This window comes from Peromyscus californicus, unplaced genomic scaffold (assembly GCF_007827085.1).
Source record: "Peromyscus californicus insignis strain IS unplaced genomic scaffold, ASM782708v3 Scaffold_10__1_contigs__length_136768540, whole genome shotgun sequence".
NCBI lineage: Eukaryota > Metazoa > Chordata > Mammalia > Rodentia > Cricetidae > Peromyscus > Peromyscus californicus.
Genome location: NW_026294391.1, coordinates 32,970,566 through 32,991,223, shown reverse-complemented (window position 1 = coordinate 32,991,223; position 20,658 = coordinate 32,970,566). Strand labels below are relative to the sequence as shown.

Genomic DNA, 20,658 nt, shown 5'->3' with positions numbered 1-20,658 from the left:
GATACTTGAGGCTCTGTATATAAAAAGAAAAGAAAAAGACACCCTAAAGGGCTAATCTTAAAATGAATAAACAGCCCTGGCTATACCTTCAAGATATGTTCATTAGACGCCTTGTCATCAGGAGACACATACAAACGGATGAACACAGAATTGCTGTATTGACCACGGAATGTTGCAAGCGTTTGCAGTAGACTGAATTTTCTCTCTGACCAAACCCCTTCAGGACCAATATTAGCTTCAAGCACAGGCCAGCGGAAAGGTGAATGCCGCAAGATGTGGAGCAGTGGCTTGGCGTCTGCTTTTTCAATTGCTTCTGAAAGGAAATGGATACAAAGGGCAAGTTAGAATTGTAAACTAGAAGCCAGGTGTGATGGTCCATGCCTCTAAGTCCTGAACTTGGGAAGAAGAGGCAGGAGGATCAGAAATTCTAAGTCACCCTCAACTCAATGCAGTAAGTTCTCAAAGCCAATCTGGGCTCCATGATACCTTGACACAAAACAATGAAAATGAATTGCAAAGTAGATCACCAAGCTAGCATGCAAATTTATCTTCTCAAGAGAAAATTCCCATAAAGCCCTCCACTTGAATCTTCACCTGTTAAAGAGAGGGTAAGAGAAGTAGAATGAGTTGTGAATAACTATATGAGCAAAACTAACTATTACACTCTTTAGTGAACTTGCTGGATGTTCTCTATAATGAAGATGGGCTTACTGCATAGACCCGAGCCAATGAATGAAATTAAGCCAGTGGTACTTATTACTGGCACTAAGGAATAACCCTAAATTAACAATATGGTTCAGTTAAGACAAGGATGCCCCCAGTGAACAGGTATTTCTAGCATATCCCCCAAATCCTAAATCAACTAACACACTTTCTGGAAACACTTGCTTCAACTCTGGAATGGCCTTGATCACCTTGAGGCCTTTGTCTCCCAATAAGAATGCTAGTTAGGAGCCTGACATGCCTGGAAATCTAAATGTCACTAGATTTCAGTAGTTTCTATGGAACGTAATTCTCCTAAGTATATGCCCTCTCAGGCTTTTTCCTGAGCCAGAATGGCCTGGATATGGATTCCGATTTTTATACTAGATACAATGGTTTTCCCTGCTGTCTTATTCAAATTTCTTATATAGGAACTGATACCCAAATAATCCCGTCACAGAAATAAGATTATTTTCTTGGGGCTGAAAAAATAGTTCAGTTGTTAAGAGCATATGCTGTTCTTGCAGAAGACATGAGTTCAGTTCTCCACACTCATGTTGGGCAGTACACAACAGCATGAAACTCCAGCTACAACCTTACCTGACCTCCACCTGTACTCATGCACTCATGTGCACATATCCATACACATATACACATAATTATAAACATAAAATAATAAAAGCAAAATGTCTTTAAAAGATTTTTTTCCACTACAGCAGCCACAGATTGACTAAGAAAGACTCATCAAAATCCAGTCTTTGAGAATTTTTTTATTGCCTAAATAACACCTTTAATCATTAATAGAATTTCAGTTCTCTCTTCCTTAAAAATACCTTTAACCACTAATAGAATTCTGAAGTATAAGGATCATAAATATTTATTTTCTTTATTACTCACTCTCATTCATGCAGGATGAATAAAGGATTTTGGCTTTCTGTACAGCTTCAGTGTCCCGCCTTCGACTGACTGATTTCTCCAGAAGTGCTAGGAAGGTGAAAATAGGATTCATTAGTATCCTCCCACACAGGATGTCAAATTGAAGGTCAGCCTCCAGAAAATTAAATGCAAAGACAGACAACTCTGGAAAATACAAGGTATGCAAACAGCAGGGGTGATTCCAAGCTGCTTGAGATCCAAATAAAAACAATTAAACATTATTTTATCCACGGTTCTCCTAACTCAAAAGAAACCAACTTCTGTCTGAGGCTAGGCTTTCTGCAGGGGTTAATTTCTTCTGCCACCTCCACAAAAGGAAGCAGTCTTCATTTATTAAAGAACCGAAACTCATTCAGTCTGCTGTTTCTGTACCAAGCAATATTCTCAATGGAGGTCATTTCATCTGGATCAAGTTCCTTATGATTTTCTTCATAACTCGGCCTCTCAGGGAGGTCACCCGGAAAAAAATTTCCCATTACAAGTTTTATTCGGTGTTGCATAAACATGCCATGTACATGAAAAAAAAGTTGTTGCAACAGGAAATAAAGAATTGAGGTTGGAAAGCCTACTCAAATTGTCTGAAAGCATGCCTATTCATACATGCAAAGTCCTGGATATGTAAGTGAGGCCATTTACAAAAACTGTTTGCCCGACCTTCTTGGAAACTTATTTTCTATTTATAAAATCATTAATAAGATTGTTTGAAGGTAAAAAAAAATGGTTGTCACTCTTCTTTCAAATAAGGACTCAGGGAAAACAAACTTCTTCTAAGGGAGGGAGAGAGAGGAGGAAGGGAGGAGTTTGAATTAACTTGAGAGCATCAATTGACCATCATGAAGCCATGTTGACAGATCCCTATGGTGACCGTAGTCACTTTGGCACTGCCTATTTCCACTATGCAAAACTGCTGCTGACAGGGAACACACTCGACAGCCTCCAAAATCAGTGGAAAAGCTGTTCCTATATCTCTCTGAAGAGTTTCAAGGCACAATGCACAATACTAACCAATTTGATCAAAAATCACACATTCCCAGAAGACCTGACTTCTAAACTACAAGTTCCACATTTCAAAAGCTGCAATCTAAAGATCTTGTCTAGGTTTCTGTTTTGCTTTGTTTTGTTTAAGATTTGTTTCATCTTTTTTCCATGTGTCTATGTGTGTCTTTGTGTGTATGTATGTACTTGTTTACAAGTGCCAACAAAAGCCAAAAGAGGGTGCTAGATCCCCTGGAGCTAGTGTTATAGGCAGTTGTGAGCAGCCCAATGTGAATGCTGGAAACTGAGCTTGGGTCCTCTGCAAGAGCACCAAGCATTCTTCACTGCTGAACAGTCAGTCTCTCCAGGCGTACCTGGCATTTGTTTTTATGAACACCTGTACATAAACCAAGCCCATGACACCAGACAGATTATAGCAAACTAAACTCTGGTTGAATGTGAATATTTTCAATTACTTGTTTGGGACATCTTGTGTATCATTACAGCAAGAAAAGTTGGATAACTTGCTCCAGAAATAAAGGTTCATTTTTGTGTTTTTTCCTTTTTCAACAAACAAGGTTCTCAAACCACATCCATACATACTTCCACTCAAGCCATCTCACATGTCTTTCTGCCACATTGCTTATGCAGGTTATAGTCATTAGACTACTGGAAAGACACATTCAGCAGTAAATAATCCAAATTCCATTTAGGGTTCTGTCTTAGCGTTTTCACTGCTATGAAGAGATACCATGACCATTGCAACTCTTATAAAGAAGACTTTAATTGGGGTGGCTTGATTACAGTTTCAGAAGTTCAGTCCTATCATCATGATGGGGAGCATGGCAGCATGCAGGCAGACTTGGTGCTAGAGGAATAGCTGAAGAGTCCTACATCTTGTAGGCAACAGGAAGTAGACTAAACACTGGGCTGGGTGATATCTTGAGCATAGGCAACCTCAAAGCCTGCCCCCACGGTGATACATTTTTTTCCAACAAGGCCACACCTCCTAATAGTGCCACTCCCTTTGGGGGCCACTTTCTTTCAAAATGCCGCAGGTTCTGATGATGTTCCAGTGTTGTAATCATGCTGCACACTACAAACATGAGGGCCTGAAGGATCAAGAAATAAGCCACAGGAGCAAAAAGAAGCACTGGTCTCTAATATTTACTGGTGCGTGTTTCCAATGCATACTGTAGATCACAGGAAGAAGAGGACACACATAGGTTGAACAGATCAATGCTAAAATCCTAACCATGCACAAATATAAGTAATTTACATTGGATAAAATTCTGGTTTCTGTACGAGAATTTGCATTTTCAAACAGATTTAGCTAATGGCAGGTTCTTTGTCACATCCTTTCTCTTCTGCTCTCCCCTTTCTCTCTGTATCAAAGCAGGCAGAAAAGCATTGCTATGCAGATAGTGATGTGGCAATCAGCTCCCAGCACCATTTTCTTTATCTCTGCATGTGAATTAGTAAGAAGAGGAATAATATCAAGTCTGGAGAGTCATTAATAAGCAGAAAATAATACCTGCCTATCACAAGCAATTATTCGAGTTATTAAAATGTCTGCAAAATGTGGAAAGGGCTCAGAGGTCACCCATGCAGGACTTTCCCAGCATGGCCAGTGTTGTTTAGTGGAGGATTTTCAATCCTTCCTCTTCTTTCTTACAGAAAAAGAAAATGCCAATTCATAAAATCTTATAACAGTCTACCTCAAACTTCAAAATTGGCTAGAGAAATTGTTTTCTTCAAAGTATCTTAAAACTGCATATAGTAAGCTGGGTGATGGTGGTGGCACAGGCATTTAATCCCAGCACTCAGGAGGCAGAGGCAGGTGGATCTCTGTGAGTTTGAGGCCAGCCTGGTCTACAGAGTGAGTTTCAGAACAGCCAGAGCTACATAGTGAGACCTTATCTCAAAAAAACAAAACAAAACTTCATATAGTAGTAGTCTTCTCCTCACTAAGCTCAAATAAAACTGGTTTTCAAAAATAAGGCAGCTATAGCCAGGCGGTGGTGGCGCACGCCTTTAATCCCAGCACTCGGGAGGCAGAGCCAGGCGGATCTCTGTGAGTTCGAGGCCAGCCTGGGCTACCAAGTGAGTTCCAGGAAAAGGCGCAAAGCTACACAGAGAAACCTTGTCTCGAAAAAAAAAAAAATAAGGCAGCTAAGTATGGTAGCTCAGACTTGTCACCCAGCCCTAGGGAGGCTAAGGCAGGAGGATTCCTATGAGTTTCAAGTCAGTTCGGAGTAAATAGTGAGATGTGCCCCAGAAAAAGAAAAAAGAAAGAAAGAAAACCATATCAGGATGGTGGGCTTCCAAATCATACAGACAGGAGCTACAGTTACAGTTCCTCCTAGCTACAAATGGAAGCAAGTTATCTAATCTCTCTCCAAGTTTTGTTTTTTTTCGTCTGCAAATTTGGGTGATAACTATACACCCCAGGGTTTGATGATGATTTTCAAACTGTAATGCACTGAGAATTTCTAGCTAAGAGCCTAGGCACATGATAACGTCAGTGGTGGCTAGGCTGTGGATGTGGCTCAGTTGGTAGGACACTTGCCTAGCATGGAAGAAGTCCTAGGACTGATACCAGCACTGAATAAATTGGGCATGGTGGCGCATGCCTGTTATTCCAGCACGCAGGAGGAAGATGGAAACTTCAAGGTCATCCACAGGTACATAGCAAACAATCTGAGATACATGAGGGCCTAGCTCTCAAAAAAAAGCAAAACAAACAAACAAAAAAGTGATAGCTTATTCGCGATGACAGACCAAGTCGACCATATACAAAATTGGATCATTATCAACCTTCCTAGTGCTTCCTCAATAACTGTTCCTACTTTTCTCCTCCTGTTTCAGGTGTGGGTGGCTATCAAGACATTCCCTCTCTATGCATTGGATTCTTGCTCGAAGGATCACTGCTCTAGCCACTTTGCAGAGCTCTGCAGGTCTATACATTTCCTCTGCTTCCATAGCATAGGAAATGCTAGATGATGAGACCTGTCTTGTAGTCAGTAGTAATCTCAAAGCTGCTTTGCTTATGTTCTTCATCCTGGACAGCAAGGCATTTTTTCTAAATACAAACATTTTCAATCAAATTATAATATGTATTCAACAGAAAAATGTCCAGATCATAATCTGAAAGAATTCTACAAAGTAAACACACAAAAGTAAGCAAAACTGCTACCAAAATCCCAGAAGCCCTATGGTCCCTCCTTCTTATCACTTCCCCCAACCAGGATTATCCTTTTGGGTTTGATATTTTTGTTTGGTTTTGTGGCCTTTCACTGAACCAAAGACCTTGTGTATGCTGAGCAAACACTCTACTATTGAGCCTTACTTCCAAGTCCAATGCTTACTCAAATCTGTTTCAGACACTTGCATAATTTAACTTTTTCTTTTGATTTATAGAAGATTCCCATATAGTCTCCACATCTCCTTTTTGAAGACTACAAAATCTTCTCCCATTCTGTAGTTCTTATTTTCTTACTGGTATCTTGTGATGAACTGAAATTCTGAATTTTAATGTAGTTACATTTGTCCATTTCTCCTTTTATGATTAATACTATTTGTTATTTAAAAATATCTACCCCCAATTCATGACAATGGCCTACACTTTTATCTAGAATCTTCATTGCTTCCTATTTGTACCTACAGCCCATTTATAATTTCTTTTTGTCCATGGTGTGGACAATCAAGATTGACCTTACCAGGGATGAGTCATGAAAAGGGTTTAATAAGTAAGATATATTGGTCATTTCATCTCAAATGATATTATCAAATACATTTTGGCATGAAAAAAATGGCATTGGCACTCTCAGTATGGAACTAGCTTAGCTCTTTCCCACTGACCTGCTCAGCCTTTCCTTCTAGCCCATTGCTGTTCCTTTGGGTCAGCTGCCTATCCCCAGAAACACCTTTTACTAGGGATCCCCAGTATTCACACCGGGCTGTAACACAGGCTATTCTCACTCTTTCCTACCACCCCTTATACGTTTATCTCCAGAGCTAATCTTAGTCCTACAGCAGCCTGCTTGCAAAAGCCCTGCCTCCCATCACACCTCTATTCCCTGGGGACTCTGCCTCTTGGTTCTGAACAATTCATCTAGCAATTTCCTCCTGGCCCATCTTCATCCCTTTCTGCCACCCACCAACTCGTCAAAGCACTCTACCAGGGACCCCACAGCCAGAATACTTGCCTAGGATCCCAAGTAGACACAGCAACCAAAGAACAGATCACCCACCCTACAAAGACAAGACTAGATATCAAAAGCAAAAAATATCTCAAATGTCATAACTCCTGATGCCTAGACACTAGTGAGAAAAACACAAACATGAACAGCCAAGACAATGTGCCTCCACCAAAAGTCAGTAACTATTACAGCTGGCCATGAGAAGTGTAATATAGCTGAAGTACAAGACCGGGATTTTAAAATACTGATTATGAATATGTTTAAGGACCTTAAAGAAGATATGAACAAATCCCTTAATGAAGTCTCTGAAAATATAAAGAAACAGTTGAATGAAATAATAAAAAATAATTCAAGACAGAATTCAACAAAGAATCTCAGCACTGGAGAGGCAAAGGCAGGTGGATCTCTGAGGTCAAGGCCAGCCTGGTCTACAGAGTGAGTTCCAGGACAGACAGAGCTACGTAAAGAAACCCTGTCTCAAAAAAATAAAAAAGCAAAAAAGAAAGAAAGAAAAAGAAATAGGATCACTAAAGAAAGCCTAAACTGAAAAAAAAAAGAAATGAAAATTTAAGAAGTCAAAGACCTCAGAGGTACGTCTCACCATCATACTATAAGACATAAAAGAGAATCTCAAACACTGAGGATCTCAGGCATAAAACATCCAGAAAATCTGGAACACTAAGACCAAATCTATGAATAATAGAAAAAAGGAAGAAGAAACCCAGGTCAAAGGCACAGAAAATACTTTTAACATACAAGAAATTTTCCCAACATAAAGAAGGAGGTGCCTATCAAGGTACAAGAAACACACAAAACGCCAAATAAACTGGCCCAGAAAAGAAATTCTCCACAGCACATAATAATCAAAACACTAAATGTACAGAACAAAGAACATTAAAAGCTGAAAGGGTAAATGACCAATTAGCATATAAAGGCAGACCTATAAGAATTACACCTGGCTTCTCAATGGAGACTCTAAAAGCCAGAAGGGTCTAGACAGATATCATGCAGACTCTAAGAGACCACAGACACCAGCCCAGACTACTATGCCCAGCTAAACTTTCAATCACCATAGATGAAGAAATCAACATATTCCATGATAAAGTCAAATTCAAGCAGTATCTATCAACTAATCCATCTCAACAGAAGGCATTAGAAAGAAAACTCAAGTCTGAAGAGATAAACCACCACCCAGAAGACACAAAGAATAAATAACTGCAGACCAGCAAATAAAAAGAGGAAGAAAAACCAAAATCTAAATAACAAAATAACAAGAATCAATAAACTAAACATTGCTCATTGATAACTCTCAGTATTAATGGCCTCAAATCTCCAAAAAAAAAAAAAAGACACAGAATAACAAATGAATTAGAACACAGAATGCATATTTCTGCTGCATCCAAATCACATACCTCACCATCCTCAAAACAACTAAACAGAGAAATGCTGGAGTTAAATAATGTTATAAGTCAAATGGACCTAGTAGATATAGAATATGTCACCCAAACACAAAAGAATATATTTCCTCTCAGCACCACATTGAACTTTTTCCAAAATTGGCCACATACTTGGACACAAACCAAATCTCAACAGACATAAGAAAATTAAAATAACATCTGCATCCTATCTGACCACCACAGATTAAAGCTAGATATCAACAACAACAGAAAGCTTAAAAACTTATGAAAACTGAACAACTTTCTACTGAATGAAAACTAGGTCAACACAGAAATTTAAAAATAAATTAAAGACTTTATAGAATAGAATGAAAATGAATATACAACATACCCAAACTCATGGAACACAATGAAGGCAGTTTTAAGAGGCACATTCATAGCATTAACTGCTTACTACAAAATTTGGAGAGATCTCACATTAATAACTTAACAGCATAACTGAATGCTCTTGAACAGTGGCTCTCAACCTGTGGGTTGCAACCCCTTTGGGGTCAAATGACTCTTTTACAAGGGTCACATATCAGATATTCTGCATATCAGATATTTACATTATGATTAATAACAGTAGCAAAATTACAGTTATGAAGTAGCAACAAAAATAATTTTACAAGGGTCACAGCATTAGGAAGGTTCAGAATCACTGCTCTAGAACAAGAAAAAATAGCATCCAAAAGGAATAGACAGCAAGAAATAAATTCAGACCCAAAAATCAATAAAATAGAAACAACAACAAACAATACAGAGGATCAAAGAACTAAGAGTTGATTCTTTGAGAAAATCAGTAAGATTGACAAACCCTTAACCAAATTAACAAAAAAAGGGAAGATCCAAATTAATAAAATTATATATAGAAAGGGGAAAACTACAACAAACAACAAAGACATCCAGACTTGATGTCTTAGCTACAGCAATGAGACAACTAGCTCTAGCTAAAACTTCAAGTAGTATACTGAATAGGTATGGAGAACGTGGAAATCCTTGTCTTGTTCCTGATTTTATTGAAAACGCCTTGAGTTTCTCACTGTTTAGGTTGATGTTGTCTGTGTGCTTGCTGTAAATCTCCTTCATTATGTTGAGGTATGTCCCTTGTATCCATAGTCTCTCCAGGACTTTTATCATAGAGGGATGTTGGACTGACAAAGGCCTTTTCTGTATCCTATGAGATGATTATCTGGTTTTTGTCTTTCAGTCTCTTTACATGGTGGATTATGTTTATCAATTTATGTATGTTGAACCATGCCTGCATCTCAGAGATGTAACCTACTCAATCATCGGTACTGGATAATATTTTTGATATATTCTTGTATTTGGTTTGCAAGTGTTTTACTGACAATTTTTATATCCATGTTCATAAGGGATATTGGTCTGTAATTTTCTTTTGGGGGGTGGTCTTTGTGTGGCATAGATATCTGAGTAATCATGAAAAGAAATAGGAAATGTTCCTTCAATTTCTATTTTGCAGAATAATTTTAGAAGTATTAATGTTAACTCTTTTTTGAAGGTCTGATAGAATTCCACACTGAATCTTTCTGGCTTTAGATTTTTTTTTCTTGGGTGAGTGGGGAGAGTTTGGGAGACTTTTAATTACTACTTCAATTTCACTAGGGATTATGGGTCTATTTAAATAGATTATTTTATCTTGATTAACTTTGGTGGGTTGCAAATATCAAAAAACTTATCAATTTCTTTCAGATGTTCTGGCTTGGTAGAGCACAGATTTTTTTCTTATAGAAAGGTTTTATTTTGTATGGAGTAAGTAACAAATTGCTGTGGAATGTTCTGTATGGCAAATGTGTTGCTAATTAGTTAATAAATAAAACACTGATTGGCCATTGGCTAGGCAGGAAGTGTAGGCGGGACAAGGAGGAGAATAAAGCTGGGAAGTGGAAGGCTGAGTCAGAGAGACGCTGCCAGCCGCCACGATGAGAAACAGAATGTGAAGATACCGGTAAGCCACGAGCCATGTGGCAAGGTATAGATTAATGGAAATGGATTAATTTAAGCTATAAGAACAGTTAGCAAGAAGCCTGCCACGGCCATACAGTTTGTAACCGATATAAGTCTCTGTGTTTACTTGGTTGGGTCTGACGGCTGTGGGACTGGCAGGTGAGAGAGATTTGTCCTGACTGTGGGCCAGGCAGGAAAACTCCAACTACAACAAATAATGATTTTTATTATATTTTTTGTTATTTAAAACAATTTTCAAATTTAAGTCATATTCTTCCCCTCCCCCAAGTCCTTCCAGATCCTCTTCTCATCCCTACCCACGCAACTTTACGTCTTCTCAAAACACAAGCAAAAGTCCAATATAACAACAAAACTCCCCCAAACCAAGAAAACAAAATAAAACACCACCCCACCAAAAAAAATTAAAAAACACCAAACTATAACCACATGAAAGTACACACAAAAAAAATTGTGGTGTCCATTATATGCTGGTCAACTACTCCTGAACATGAAGCCTGCCCTGGAGTGTTTGATATACCCAGTGTTAATCCATTGGAGAAAACTGATTTTCCCTCTCCCAGAAGATATACATGACAGTTCAGCTGTTAACCTTTACCCTAATGGCTAGGTTTTCATTTATTCATTCATTCATTTTTCAATATAACAAATTAAAATATAATAAGAAAACAAAAGCTATCACTTTGGAGTTTGACAAGACAAACCAACAGAAGGAAAAGAACTCAAGACAAGAGACAAGAATCAGAGACCCACTTATTCACACATGTAGGATCTCATATAAGCTCAGAGGAACTGATGTAGATCTGTGCATGCTGTTTCAGTCTCTGTGAGCTCATATGAGCTTTGTTAATGCTGATTTGGAGGGTCTTAAATATACATATATATATATATATATATATATATATATATATGTCCTTATGAGTCTCTGGATTTCCTCATTGTCTGTTGTAATGTCCTCCTTTTCATCTCTAATTTTATTAATTTGAATCTTCTCTCTGTGTCTTTTAATTTCACTAAAAGTTTCCTTTTGGGCGGGAGGAGGGAGAACAAGGGAATCCATGGCTGATATGTAGAACTGAATTGTATTGCAAAATTTAAAAAAAAATTTAAAAAAGTTTCCTTTTTTATTTCATGGGGCATTGTATATGTTTCTTGTGGGATTTTTTCTTGTTTGTGTTTTTGTTAATTTGTTAAAGACCAAGAAAGAAAGGTCACAAAATTGGATGGGTGAGGAGGTAGGGTGGATCAGGGAGGAACTGGGAAAGGAAAATCATAACCAGAATATATTGTATGAAATTTTTTTCAATTTTAAAAAACTGCAAAACAAAGAAAAGTTATAAAAGTAAAAAGCTGGCATTGACAATGGTTATTCCCCATTAGATTGACTACCATTTTAAGCAAGGACAGGTCACGTCAAGTCTGAAGACCCAAGGCCTAAAGCTTGGCACACAAAACTAGTGCTTAGCAAATACTGTATGAGTTGAATTTCTGATAAGAAAAGACAGAATTTTACATCAAATGCACAAGAAGTGTGAAAAGCTAAACTGACTACTTTTATCATTTCTTTTTCTCATGAGCAATTTCCTGGCCATGCTAGCACTATAATCAATCTCTGGTTTTGTTCACATTCCAGTCTGTATCATCTAAGACTTCACTCACCTGTTTCTGTGGATACTAGTTTAATTTTACCAATTATCTCAGATTAATCACCCGTTTTCAATGTTTTGCTTTTCAGTACTGGGAGGAAAATGCTTCATGTTCTTTTTAACTTGGCAGTCCAGAGAACATCAACCCTGTTCCCTTGATTTACTCCTCCTCCTCCTCAAATGGCATTTATTGAGCATTGTAGAACTAAGAAGAAACTCTCAAAGGATGACGACATTTCTGAGGACATCACAGTACCCTTGGGAATCAGAAGTTAACAACAGCCACAGACAGTTAAGGTCGGTCACTTCAAGTCTGCAACATTTAGGAACTGCCCAATGAATAGTCCTAAAATTTCCATGTGTGCATGCAAAGTTTCAGGTACATGAGTAAAAGTGTACCAAGAACCTTGGTACTGATCCGACACCATGGAGAGCTTTCCAGGGCACCTCCTTTCTGTTCTTTCTCCAGCTCCTATGAGATGTCTGAGATGTCCCTGTGCTCTGTGTCCTCACTCTGAAAGGAATCCTTGGGCTGTTAAGAGACCAGTGAATGCTCGAGCTATTTGCTTAATTTGCTCTTGAAAACTTTCACATCAACTTCACTAGGATAAATTCTGAAATTTCATCTAGATTATGCCAACACTTCTCCAAGGGAATACCTTCTTAATTCTAGTGAGAGAAAGAACATGAAGATTCAAAACTTTGCAACACCAAAATCTGTAGTGGAAGTTTCCACACCTAAATAATGAACAGAATGTTCTCTAGACTATAATTATATATATATAAATAACATGGCCTGATTTCTCTTTGGGTGATACTTAAAGGACTTTAAACCAAGTCTGCTTTCTAGACTCCTTGGCTTATTTACTGTACTGATTTATTTTTTTTTTCATCTTTCTAATTCACCACAGCAAACAGCATGGGTATTAAAGCTTTATACAGTTAAACACAGAGACTCTAAATAAGCTCCTAAAGTTCAATATTATTCCCTTTAAAAAATAAAACTCAAGTTAACCAAGTCATGGTCCGTGGATCCTCCAGCCCTCATATTTTTACACAAATGGCATGACACTCGGCTTTAGAGTTCCTTAGCCCTGCAGCCAGTCAAGCATGGGATTAACTGAGTCTGCTTGACATACTGAAAAGACAATAAGAACCAATATTTCTCATTCTTCTAGAAAACTTCTAGAAGAATATAGGGAGAGAAACTGTCAGAATGATTTCCTATGTTCATTTTTTATGACCATCTTAAAAGTAATAATTGTTGGTTAGCCTCAGCTTAAGTGAAAGGGGCAAGGATGATTTTAGGAGGATTAAAAACTTCTAACTCATTAATCTAAGTCATAGGTTACCAAATAACACAAAATACCCCTTTTAACACAAAGGACCTCTTTGTCCAGAAAAAAATCAATTTTATAAAACTGCCAGATACTACAAAACTCTGATGGAAAGTAATTATTTTATTATGTTCACTTATAAGTGAATTAATTTATAAGGATTATACTTATCAAGGTTATGGTTAAAATAATTTAAATTTTAGAATTGCTCTTAATATCACAGTATTATAATGGATCTGCCAATATAATATTTAAACTCAGGAAAATAACTCCCCTATTTCAATAATTCAGTGTAAAGCCTGCTCTGAAATTGAAGCCATTAAAATCCACCTTCAGTTTCACCTACAATAAAAATTCTAGTTATCTTTTTTCCCTGCCTCCTATTTCAACCTTCTTAGGCAAAGGCTACGCATGGTTACATACGCCTTGCAGTGGTCCTTCCTGAGTAGTCCTGAGATAGCTAAGGACCCAGTAATGGTACTGTTGATTAGTAAGCATCTGTGCTGTGTCCAGTATATTGTTCTTAAGCAGAGTTAACCTCCCAATCATCCCTAAGAGATGTATCATTAATCCTACTCTGAAGGTTGAAAAAGTAAAAATAAAAGATTCTTAAGAAGTTATCCAAGGAGATTCAGCTACTGAAAATTAGAATTTGGACCTGGACCCAATTCTGGAACTCTTGTTCAATTGACCATCAGATACTCAGCAAAATTCCACAAGTTGCTTTCCTTGAGGTAACTATGCCTTCCAATGCTAGACCAGAAACACCAGTGCCCTTGTAGAATTTCCCAACAGATCCTTCAACCATACCAGTTATATACAGTCTTGCTTTTACAATGGAGAGATGACTTTGTGCTCAGCCTCTCTTTTGCTCTGTAATTCTATTTTGTGACCAGGAATATAGATAGGTTCCTGGGGCACCCAGTCAGAGATGAAAGAATTGGAGAACTTGGAGAAGAACCAAGTTAGCATGTGTTCAAGGCTTCTCTTCATATCATTTTCTAATCCAAGCCATCGGTATCCAAACTTGAGTGGGCATCACCATTAGGAGAAATTAAAGCACAGATAGCTGGGTCCTTTCGGAGTATCTGATTTAGTAGGTCTTGGGTGGAGTCTGTGATTTTACACTTATTTTTTGTTTTTGGTTGGTTGGTTGGTTGTTTTGTTGTTGTTGTTTTGTTTTGTTTGGTTTGGTTGGTTGGTTGGTTTTTTGGTTTTTCAAGACAAGATTTCTCTGTGTAACAGTCCTGGCTGTTCTGGTACTTGCTCTGTAGAGCAGGCTGGCCTCAAACTCAGAGATCTGCCTGCCTCTGCCTCCTGAGTGCTGGGATTAAAGGCATGTGCCACCACCTCCTGGCCATTTTACACTTCTAATAAACTCCAAGTATTGCTGATGTTGCAGGTCCAGAGAACACACTTTGAAAACCACTACTTTAAATCAACAGCACTTATCAGTCAGTAATTGCTGGTATCTAGAATCCTATCCCACTCAAGATCAAGTAAGGTGGTCTTAGTTTTCCTTTGTTCAGTCTACAACTCCATTTCTTTATTGTTTTTGTTTGCTGTATGTGTGTACATGTATATACTTGCTCATGTGTGTGCAAATGGACATGTGTGTATATGCAAGAGGAGGTCAGAGCATAATCTCCGCTATCACTCCTCTGACATCATCCATCTTTTGTGTGTGTGTGTGTATCTATGTGTGTGAATGTGTCTATGCATGTGAATGCCATGATGCATATGTGGAGGTGAGATGGCGACCTTGAGTGTTGATCTTTGCCTTCCACTTTGCTATTCTCCAATGTTTATCCCAGTCCACCTGGCCCATGGACTTCTAAAGATTCTCCTGTCTCTACCTTCCATCTTACCAAGATCACAGACATGCCCTACTGCATCTGCCCAGCTTTTCCATGGTATCTTGCCATTACAAAGCACCATGGCCAAAGCAACTTATAGAAGAGTTTATTAGGGCTTACAGTTTCAGAGGTTGAGTCCATGATCATCACACCAGGGAGCTTGGCAGCAGGAAGGCTAAAAGTTTAGATCTAAAGACACAACCATGGGGAAGTGAGAGAGTTAAGTGGAAAGATATGGGCTTTTGAAACTTCAAAGCCCACCCTAGTGACACACCTCTAAAAAAAAAAAAAGCACCTCTGAATCCTTCCAAACAGTTCTACTAACTGAGGACCAAGTGTTCAATTATATGAGCCCATGAGGGCCATTCTCATTCAATCCACCATACACAGGTTCTGGGGATCTGAACTCAGGTCCTTACATTTGCATGGCAAGTACTCTCCCAAGACCACCCATCCCTTTTTTTTGAGACAGCATCTCTCACTGGCCTACAATGTGCCAAGTAAATTAGGCTGGCTAGCCAACAAGCCCATGAATCTGCTTGTCTGACTTCCTAGTAATAGGATTGCAAGCATTACTCCAAAACCTCGCTTTTTTTAGATGGATTCTGGGGACAGAATTCAAGGCAAGAATGTTACCAACTGAGCTGCCAACCCCCCTTTTTTCTCTTCTGCTTTTGTTGTCTGCAGGTGTGTGAGGGAGTACCGTTTGTTTGTTTTTGAGGCAAGACCTCTAGTTTCAAATTCCCTATGTAACCAAGAAGGACGCTGAACTTCTGATCCTTCCGCCTCCTGTCTCCACCTCCTGGTCACATAGGATTATATGTGTGCACTATCATACCAGATCTTAAACAGTGCTGAGGATCAAGCTCAGGTCTTTGTGCATACCAGGCAAGTATTCTACCAACTGAGCTACACCCCAAGCCCTACACTAAATGGTTTGTTTCGTCTCAGGAAGTGTCTGCTTACATTTTGGTTTTAGTTCCTAAGATTTGCCAGTCCCAGATTTAGAAACATCCTTTCTAAAAAGTAAAGTGCACTAGGGGTTCAAGGTGAGGGTTGATTTACTGGTTTGGGTGGGGGTGATCTATGCTGTACCAGGAAGATTTCCAAATTAGAAAAAAATAACATAGGATATCTGTTTTCAATTCTAGCTTGTATAACACCCTATAGAGGAAAAGAGGAGAATAAATAAATATGGTATCTCCCAAATCCTAAGAAGTCTGAGCTCCAGACTTTGTGATTTCTCTCTCATCTATGAAAGCAGCATCAAAACACTGTAAATATAGGTTTAAAAAACCACATCTCAACTAACCCCTGCTTTGACTTCCATCTAACATAAGGAGGTGAGAGGTGGACAGGTTCTATTTCTGGCTTTTCAAACCATAATGTGTGGTCTAGTGAGACTAACTCTTGAAAACTGGGTTGCTGACAGTGGAGGATTAGAGGTTATGCTCCCTTGTTTCTCTGTCCAGACTCTTCTCCCCGCAAAGAGAAGCAACAGGCCTGTTAGCATCACCAGAGAACTCCAAAGGTAAAAGGACTGAAAGTATGTGTGCTAACTACTGTGCCCACCAGATGCTATGATGGCTCCCCTGCCAGATGTTGCCCCTGACTTAGGGCACTTGGGAACATCCTATGGTCGCAGGGACCAGAGGCAATGAAGGTAAGGCAATGACCCTTCCTGCTACTTAAGGAAAACAGAGAAAAAGATAATCAATATGCTCCTGCAACTAAATCTGCCTTCATTTGGATGTGCACGATGGGGTCTGATGAACTGATGTCCAATACATCAGCCTCCACCTCCAAGCTATTCTCCACAGGCAGCCAGTATGCTTCGGCAGAACACATCACTCATCAGGTCCCTCGACATGACATTTACAAATGGCTTCCCATTGCCTTAGGATAAAGTCTAAGATCTTTACACAGCCTACAAGGCCAGCATGCTCTGGCCCCTGCACTCCTCTTCTGTTTTGTCTTTTGGCCCTCTTCCCTTCCAAGTCAGAGCTCTAAGCACACTGAGCTTCTTGCATTTCCTCAAAGGCACCAGCTGGACAGAACCTCCACTCCTGCAGCTCTTTCCGCCTGGGTTAAAATCGGAGACATTTGAAATGGTAGACCCATAATCTGTGGGGGACAAATTATATGGCTGGATTGGTTTGGGCAAGTCACATAATTTCCTTGACCTTCACTTCATCGGATGTAGGGCAAAGACAAAAATAAGCGATGATGGCTGCCGACATCCCAGAATTAGACTAAAGACTGATGGCAAAATGATTCTCTAAAGGAACAAACAGTATAAAAATGCTGGGACTGTAGGGAAATGAATTATTATGAATTTAGAATGGACCAGCAGGTAGTAGAAGCAGTTCAATTTGGAACTTAATCTAAACAGCCCCTATAGGAAGTCTCTGCAGTTAGTAATATAGACAAAATTGCAACTATGTTTCTCTGCCACAAATGTCTGTTCCTGTACCTATCATAACTATTCATTAAAGAAAACTCTCATTTATTTTTAAAGACATATTTGTTATTTTTATTTCTGTGTATGCGTGTGAAGCTATGTGAGTTTATATGCACCATGTGCCTGCAGGCAGCCAGAGGGAATCAGATCCCCTGGAAATGGAGTTACAGAAGGTTGTGAGCTGCTGCCTGATACGGATGCTGGAAACTGAACTCGGGTCCTCTGCAAAAGCAATATATACTCTTAACTGTGGACTCATTTCTCAGGCCCATTTCATCTCATTTTATTTTTAAAAGGTGTATGGATCTTTTGAAAGTGCCTCCCACTATGCAGACATCAACACCAATGAGGCTTTCCAAACTTATTTGTGACAAGTTATTCTCCAACTAACATACAATTAATTTTCCTCTTATGAGAAGTGTCTTTTTACAATGTCCTACTACATATCAAAGTAAACAGTCCATCATTACTAATTCATTAAGCATCCACATAGATGCTATTAATCATGATGAACTAATGTAGTATTAATGGGTAGGTTGTAAATCTGTAATTGCATGTGGATTTCCTAATAAATTCAAGTTTTCCATGTTTTTTGAGAAGGAAAGCAAAAGAAAATGAAATTAAAGAAAAAAATCTTTTAGAAAGAAATTAAGGGAAGGAAATTTCTCTCCTTGTACCAGAAGAGAAAATTTCTTGTTTTCTTTTTTATCCTGTAAAAAAAATCTTTGTATTTACACAGTACAATGATATTTGAAACATGCAGGTTTTCATTTCAATGATATGAAGGAAGAAAAGATTCAAACACCCACGCACCCTGGAGAGATCCTGAATTTTTCCATGACAAGCTGTTTCATTTGATGTACTAAAGCCCAGCTAGCTACTCAATACACCACTACCCATACCAGCAGAGTGGGCAGCATCCGCGACTTGCCAGCACTGTTCACTCGCAGGCTCCTTCTCAGATCGATTGAATCAGGTACCGTGCCGGGCTGTGAAGATGTGTAATCCCAGCTAATTGTGAGTTCAAGGACAGAATGGACTACAGATCCAGTTCAAGTTCAGCTAGACAACTTAGTGAAACTCTACCTCAAAACAAAAAAAAAGGGGGGAGGGAAGGGGCTGAGGCTGCAACTTGATGGCTACTTAGTAGGACAGTGCTTGCCTAGCATGCATGAATTGCTGGGTTCAATTCCCACTACTGCAAAAATAAAAAGTGTGTAACTCATATATCATATTTCATCAATTCCAAAATGAACACTTTTTCCCATAGTATCATCTCTGAAACTAGACTTTGTTTTCAAATAAGCTACCATAGCTTATTTGAAACATAGCTACCATTGCCTGACTAGGCACGATCGTGATGACAGTTACTATTCAAGTCAGTACTTGAAATGAGCTGGGTGCAGAGACGGGAAGCTGTCATTTAGTAGGTCCTCAGGAAGATTTCAGAACAACTTGACAATGAAATGAAAGCTGACTGCATATACTAGAAGGCCAAGTTGGTGGAAAATTCCTGAGATAACTGACTGGGGATGATTTTTAAAGAAATGTTGAATCACCACCGCTCTTCATGAGCAAGATGGTATTTTGTAGCAAAACAAAGATGATGATTCAAAATCTAAAAGACATTGTAAACAAGTTTTAGCAATGCCTGAATCAATGTGGTTTTTTTGTTTTGTTTTGTTTTGTTTTGGGGGGGTGTTTTGTTTTGTTTTTGCAGTCTCCTTTTTAATGGATATAAAAGAAGAATGTGTGATAAAAATTAACATCTAGGTAACTCTAAAAGAATGTCCATGAACACAAAATAGAAATCCCAAGGGGTAAGAGCACATTGAATTATAGTCTTTACCTTGGCACATAATAAATAGTGGTACATGTTACAGTTGCCAATACTTTTGATTCAATGAAATATGGTGTTAATTTTGTGATGACTATGGAAGACCATAGTGTTTGTGCATTCACTGGCTTAATTTTAAGTCAAATAAATAGAATGTAACAATATAGCACATCGCTAAAATGTTACCACTTCAGAAGAACCAGTATGTTAATTCTGGGAGATAACAAATACATCAAGAATTCAAAAGTTGTATTTGGATTTAAATAAAGATACCAACATAAAAAAAGTATTCCAAATGACTCCAAAGGCATTTTAAGGACAATTGAACCTCCTCCTTCTCATGAGATGAGAGGCTTTAATTCCTGAATATCGGGTTTCACATCCAGGTCTGTGGGACAGAAATACAAACTTGGCCAAGTGAGGATCTGGGCGTAAGGCTGCTGGCAAGAGCAGCTTTATGAAAATTCTGAGACACAGTGAGCTGTGCAGCCTTCAGACCTCAGCAGGAACCACAAATGCCTCTTTTCCTCACCCAGAACCTCCTACTCATTCCCCGTGAGATATGTTTCATTCTGGCAATGGCTTGGCTTGCAGCTTTCAACGCCCCCTTCTCACCCGCCAACTTCTTCTCCACAGCTCAGAGGTTCCAGAATGAAAGCAACACCTTTGACCTCAATTAGCAGAGAAGATTTTTACATCTTAATATACTTTCACTGGTGTGTATCCAATGCAAAGTGCAGCTTAGAGTGGGGATGGGGTGGGTAATGCCTTTTCTTAAATTATTCCAGGGACTTGGGCAAAATGTAGGGAAATGTAAATTGAGAGATATTAGTAAATGTGCAGGACTGTTTCTCGGCATTCTTCAATGTCAACTAGCAAAGCATACCAATAGACTAGTCACTTTGGGTTGTTCTCATATCACAAAACTCACAGAACCATCTCCAACATAGTTTCAATGGTTTAACAAATGGAAATAAGGGTATTATTAAATGATACCTTCTCTATGAAGTTCTTGGCCCTGGTAGGCCTTTCTCTGTGCAATGTATTGATTGTCACATTAGAAAGATGCTTGACCTATCTCCACCTTCAGTCACAGATGAAAATTTCTCATACTCCAGCTATTCAGAGAGTCCACAAACACAAGTAGGAAATTTGCAACTTGCTTCCACCATGCACTTTTGAGCAGATAACCATAATTTTACTAGTTCTCATGCCTCCCTCTTAACCTTGACCAAGAGGAAGACTGTAGAAATAACGGATTCCCCTTCTAATCTAAAGCAAAGG

At 38.8% G+C, this 20,658-nt stretch overlaps 1 protein-coding gene across 1 annotated transcript in view; it reads right to left on the bottom strand.

Moving 5' to 3' along the window:
- Phex (phosphate regulating endopeptidase X-linked) overlaps positions 1-20,658 on the bottom strand; it is a 207,148-nt gene that overhangs the window by 162,240 nt on the left and 24,250 nt on the right. Inside the window, exons 5-6 of the mRNA XM_052730304.1 lie at positions 1,600-1,686; positions 87-313 (exon numbers count right to left, since the gene is read on the bottom strand). Of these exons, the coding sequence (XP_052586264.1) occupies positions 87-313; positions 1,600-1,686 (314 nt within the window). The remainder of the gene's footprint in view (positions 1-86; positions 314-1,599; positions 1,687-20,658) is intronic.